General features: G+C 45.2%; 1 protein-coding gene across 3 annotated transcripts in view; it reads left to right on the top strand.

The window, feature by feature from the left end:
* Positions 1-507: 507 nt before the first annotated feature.
* Ccnyl1 (cyclin Y like 1) overlaps positions 508-6253 on the top strand; it is a 36050-nt gene continuing 30304 nt past the window's right edge. The window contains exons 1-2 of one of the 3 annotated variants that reach the window (XM_040753450.1): positions 508-686; positions 1229-1416. In XM_040753450.1, the coding sequence (XP_040609384.1) occupies positions 637-686; positions 1229-1416 (238 nt within the window). In that variant the 5' untranslated portion in view covers positions 508-636. Of the gene's footprint in view, positions 759-1116; positions 1417-6253 lie in introns of those variants that run through there. The other 2 variants (XM_040753449.1, XM_040753451.1) reach the window with 2 other exon arrangements.

Here is a 6253-nt window from a genome sequence, read left to right as displayed (position 1 = left end):
AATAACATTGGATTGCCTTAGATTTAGAATTAGGGAACTACGTTGGTTGGCATGGTGACCAGTACATGGCGCTTGCTAAATGTTAATTGTTCTCTACCATTTCCATCAATTAGGACTGTAGGTACCCCCACCGTATGCTTCTCAGTTTTGTAGGAGAAAACTGCTCCCTGCATTGATAGTTAAAGAAGGGAAATCTGGAAACGCCTGTCCTGAGATGGGAGAAAACAGGCGAAATGCGAGCTGTTGGCTCCCAACTTTTCTGAGTTTGGAAGGACGAATTTGGTTCTTATTTTACGTACAAGGAAGTTGAAGGGTGACATGTTCTCGGGCCTCATGCAAGGCACAGTCACAACTCTTTATTGAGAGTGAGACAAGAGCCCCGGGGTTGCTATGGTTAAGTTGCAAGCAAAAAAACGTAACACTGGGAAGACGGGAGCATTTAGCAGTATACAACCGGTCAAGTCCGGTGCAATTTACTTGGGTAAGAAGGAGAAGCTGTCAGACATGGAGAAGCCCAGCTGCTGACAGAACCAGCTCTCTACCAAGCCAGGCCTTCGGAACCCGCTTCGAAGCGCGACCTCATTGCGAACTGCCCCAGCTCACTCCCTGGACCCGGCTCGCAGCTGCCCAGGATGAATGGAAACCCGAGTCCGCGCCGCGCGGCTTGAGGGACGGGGCGGGGCTTTGTGAGTCATGTGCCTAGGCCGTAGGCGGGCGCGTGGAGGGAAGTCCGGGTCTGATTGGCTGCCCGTCACCAGGTGACCGCGGGGCGCGTTCCGGTTGGCAGGAGCCGACTAGCGGCCTTCAGTCTGGAGGCGGCGACGGAAGGAGGAGGAGCTCCGGCCGCGCTCTCGGCCCGCAGTGGCTGCGTCTCCCAGCGCTTGTCGGGTCCCCACCCCTTTTAAATAAGCCGGGCTGGTCGCCGCCCTCGTAGACTAGTCCGCTGTGGGGAGGCGGCGGCGGCGAGCCGGCGGGGGTGCGGCCGAGGCCGGAGCCCTGCCCCGGGCCGGGCGGCGGGGCGGGCGGGCGCGCAGCGGGCGCCGCGGCGAGTGCGGGCGGGCGCAGCCCCGCTCTGCCCGGGGCTGCCGGCGCCGACCGCGCCATTGTTGGGGGAGGGGGCGGGAGCGGAGTCCGGGGCGAGCGGAGGCGGAGGCGCAGGCGGCGGCCCAGCGGAGCGGACGCGCCCCATGGGGAACACGCTGACCTGTTGCGTGTCCCCCAATGCCAGCCCCAAGCTGGGCCGGCGCACGGGGCCGGCGGAGCCCGACTACGAGTCCGAGATCTACGAGGCGGCGGCTGGGGACGCGGTGGCGGTAGCGCCGGCGCCCGCTGCGGCCGTGGAGCCCGCCGAGTTGGATTTCGGAGCCGGCGAGGGTCACCACTTGCAGCACATCAGCGACAGAGAGATGCCCGAAGGTGAGGAGGCTGCGTGCGCGTCCGGGCCGCGGCGCACCTCTGGCCTCCAGCACCTCCCAGGGGCTCGGGAGGTGGCCACCGCCTCGGGTTCCTTCCTGCCCGGAGTAGGCTGGCGCGGGCCTGGGCACCGGGAATGAAGGCTGTGGCTCGCGTCTCCACCCCTTATTCTTTCTCGACCACGTCTGGCCAGTTTTTCTCCCACCCCTACGCCCAGTTCTTGTTCCCTCTTCCCATTCTCTCATCCCGACCTGGGACTCTGCTGCCCGCACCGCCTCGTCTTTGTAATGCTGGGTACCGTCTAGTGGGTCGTTATCAAGACTTCATGTGTCTGTGTATAAGTGCTCCTTTTCTTCATAAAACTCTCAGGACCCTAATCTCGAAATAGTCATCCCATCTCCCTGTCCTTATTTAGCCAGATGGTATCTAAGGTAAGAACTTAAAGTGTTTCCTCTTCCCCCGAACCAGTTAGGTAACTGATATTAGAGCAATCCAGACTCAGCCTATTTGAGGATTTATTTACGTTCAAGTAGAGGTTGCCACAGAAATGTGTATGGTAATAAATAGGATTTTAAAAGTACCTTCAATATAAGCTGCTTTATTCCTTCCAGTTGTAATTGGAACACAGAAATAAAGGAAATTGGGAAATGGGACTTCTGTGAAAGATGTCAGTGTTTCTTCCAGGGCTACGTTAAAGTTCCATTTCCCCTCCCCCACAAGGAGTTTATCTTCGGACTTCTGCTTACTTCAAAGTTCTCATTTTGATAAATACATTGCCACTTTAAAAACTCCATTCACCTTTTCCGAAGGAAGAGGCGTGGGGGAGAGATTGTTGGCCAGGGGTTTCAAGGAAGTCAAAAGCTAAAATTTAGCCTTAATTAGTAATGTAAAGGTTTGCGAGTTAGGATGATGAAGACCCTGCAGGTACCTGTAGCGTTTATTTCCATGACTCCTTTTCCCTCCCTACCTCCTGCCTGGAAAATTTTATTCAGTGCTGAGCATGTTGAAGTACAAGTTCAGCACACTGAATTACTGGAGGTGGGCTGGGTGGGTGGGTAGGAAGGAGAAGAGAAAGTGCTTGAGACTTTATAATTAGAATTCTCCCGGTAAGTCTAGAGAGAATTCTGGGTAACAGGGTGGTTCTTGAAGGCTACAGACTTGTAAGACAAAGTATCATCAGGTGTTTAAGCCCCATTGGCCTTTTTGTTTTACATAATTGCTACAATGATTCCCTTTCTTTAGAGGAATGTCTCATAACCTTCTACTTATACTTTAGCTTGACCGTTGGTGTCTTCGTGTTAGAGTAACTTAAGGCCCATGATCGATAGACTTGTAACTTTTTGTAATAAATATTCTAAAAAAATGCAAAGTAATTGTATCTTTAAACAGTGGGTAGTTTACACACCAGTGTGTAAGTGTATTTATAAATACTGTTCTGTTTCAATGTTTTAAGGTAAGCCTCTAGGTTTACAAACCGATTAGTATGTGGGTCGTGTTGGGTGAGAGGGATTAGGACAGTTTCATGTGTGCTCACTTGTGCCTTCCAAATACAAAGGAAGCCTGTTTGCATTCTCACTTTTGCTGATGAGGATGCAACGTTAAGACATGACTGAAGTGCTTCTGCACAGAACTGTTTTAAAAGACTGATGTGGAGGTGGTGGATGTTCTGGGTTGGACTCTTCAGAATGTATACTCTATTTTAATCTGTACAGTCCAGCTCTTGGTTCTTCATCCTTCCCTGTCTTAGTTACATTTCAAGTAACCGATGCAAAGGTATCATTTGCTTTTGATCTCATATCTATCTCCTATGTATTCTTTCACTGAAAATGAGTAAAGAGAGAGGTAAGAATGTGACCTAAGTTTACAGGTCATGTAAACTTGGCTTTTTTGGGAACCAGGAGTTGAAGCTGAGAATGTTGACAGATTATTAAGCTAGAGTTGTGTAAGCATAGAACTGTTTAACTGGGGATGCTAAGCCATAAATGTTGGGGGGAAAATGGCTTTGTGAGCAGAGAATTTGAGTTTATTAAAGTATTCCCGTTAAAATTTCGGTGTTTCCTCTAAATTGCATCTTTAGGTCTTGAGGACTAGTTTAAGGGTATAATATTTACTCGCCCAACACGTGCAGACCCCTAGGCTTGATCCTTGGTGCTGCTAAATCTTTGTAAAGTTAAATTCTTTGGCATTCAGTAAAGTGATAAGAAATTTCAGCATTTGACTAAAACCATACATATATATATATATGTACACACACACACACACACACATTGAAAGTTTGCTTTTAATTTCCTTATTTCTGAAAATTCTATATCAGTTTTCTTGGAAACTGAGACATAGCGTTAAAAATAGCCTTTTTATAGAGAAGAACTGAGTTGTTTTGATTTCTTAGATAAAATCATGAATAGATGATGTTCTGCTTTATTCTCTTTTGAGATATTTTAGACCATTCAAAGTCACTTCCAGGACTTCCAAAGTACATAGTTAGTATTCCTATCCATTGGCCCCAAAGCCATGTGTGATATGATTGATGGTAGCATCCATCACTAACACCCCTCCTCCCTGTTCCTTGGAAGGGGGAGAGTAGGGAAAGAATTGGCAGTGTGATGTGGGAGAACCTCCGAATCTTTCCCTTTTCTAGTAGCTAGTAGCCATTTTTTAATGTGTTGGTAAGAGCAATAGAATACACATAAGCCATTTTTACTAATATTTTGGTGTTGCATCATCTTGAACCTCTCTTATGGCTGTAAATATAACATGTCATTTTATAAAAATGAGATTGTGTGCTGCTTCCTGTCCCTGGAACAATGCTTATTCTCCAGAGGGTGCTCCAGGATTTCTTCTTATGCCAGTGCACATTGCTCTGTGGAATGCTTTTTTTAACTGCTTAGTGTACCACTGAATAGCTGTAGTATCTGATACGACTGTCTTGTGTGGTTAGTCATCTTTCATAGTCAAACTATACATATACTCATAAGATAAAAATAGACTTTGATGATTGGTGCATTCTACCTCTGGATAGAATTCAGATGGCATATTTAGTGTTACAATTCAGCTCCTTAAGATGTGTCATTAGTGTTTAACGCATTTAATTCTTATGCCAATTGATGGTAACACTGGCTTTTTACAAATTTTACTAGTGATTTAGATTTTCTGATTCTTAGTAAACTATCTCATGTCTTTTGAATAGCTACTGCTCTAGGATGTCTGTTAGTAATGCTGATCTCAGATAGCAAATCAAGAAAAGGGATTCGATGAAGCCTAGAAATAAGAGAAAGCTGAAAGATGTCTGACTGGTTTGAGTACCCTGAACTGTATTGAACCTTTGACTAGCTAGGCAGTATTCCAGATACAGTGATGAAAAAAAGGTAGTCCCCTCCTAACCCTGCTCCTTCTGTTCCAGAGACAGGTAAGAATAGACAAAGTGTGAGTCATCAAGAATGAAATGAGCTGCTGGGAAGAAAGTCATATAGAGGGATGATTGGGAAAGGCACACTTTTACACTGGGGTGATGAGAGATAACCACTGTCTTTAAGTAATATGTGAACTTTCCTAGAAGGGAAGGAAGCAGTAGGGGGTGAGGGAAGGCTGCCTTGTAGAGAGCTCCCTTGAGAGCTTTTCATACGGAACCAAACTTGGTGTCTGCAGATAACGGAAAGGAAGGGACACAAGTATGCTACTGCAGAGAGAAAGGGGTGCCTAAAGAAAGATGGTGGATTGGGCCTTTATATGCTAAGTTGGCCTTAACAGCAATGTGAACTTCGGTTGTAGTAGGAAGCCACTGGAGACTTGTACACAGCAGAACAAGTTACTTGTGAAAAAGACCAAAGAAGTGGCTTTGTGAGAATGCACTATGATATAAGCAAGAGACCAGCTGGGAGGCTGGGCAGTAATTTAGGGAAACCCAATGGTGACTTGAACATAACAGTAATTGCCTAGGGATTCAAAACCTCGACAGTATGTCGATGAGGCTATAAGGGAAGTTATATTTATATATTGCTGGTGGAAATGCAAAATGATTTGACATGGTGAAGGGGAATTTAGCAAACTCTTAACAACATTGCAAGTTTATTTAATCTAGAAACTCTATTTTAAGGAATCTATACCAAAGATGTGCATACCATCATGTGAGACACCATATTTTCAAAGTTCTTGCTGTATTATTTTCATTAGGGTGGTATTGACAGCAACTCGTGCAGTAAGGGACATATAAGATAAACTGGCATGTCCACATGGCTATGCAGTTATACCTATAAAAGTAAGTATGGACATATGGAACCATAAAATAAGCCATATCTCTGGTTAAAGCCATTTTCAGAGTACATTTCATGAAAGGGTTAGGGAATTGAGGTGTGGAATACGGCAAAGAAAATACGTATTTGTTTATTTTTAAAAAACACTGGAATTCTTGATCTTGTGTGATTATGTATATACCCTTTTATCTAGTGTTGGCTGTAGCACATACATATTTGCCTAGGAATTACTTTGATGCAGATTTTCCAACGAAATGGCAATATTTACTTGTTTGCTTTTGCAGGTGTGAAAACATTGTAATATATATGTCTTGTATATTTCATTTTATTCACTCTGTTTTGAGTTAGTACAGGAATTGTAGCGGGTTTACATTATGAGAAGACAGCTATCAGGAAATATATATTGTTTTCTAAAATTTTAGAAACTAAAATATGGTTGATCAGGAATGTAAATGCCAGTTGTGGAACGTATCAGCCTAGAACTTACGGAATATGACTCTGAATGGGCTTCTTTGGATGCCGTCTGTCTTCCTTCTGTTTTCTTTTTAGGCTATTCAGCTTTGGTGTTCCAGCAGTAACACTGAGGAGTA

This window comes from Mesocricetus auratus, unplaced genomic scaffold, assembly GCF_017639785.1.
Source record: "Mesocricetus auratus isolate SY011 unplaced genomic scaffold, BCM_Maur_2.0 Super-Scaffold_100010, whole genome shotgun sequence".
NCBI lineage: Eukaryota > Metazoa > Chordata > Mammalia > Rodentia > Cricetidae > Mesocricetus > Mesocricetus auratus.
Note: the sequence above shows the minus strand (reverse complement) of the source record. Positions and strands in the feature narration are given on the sequence as shown.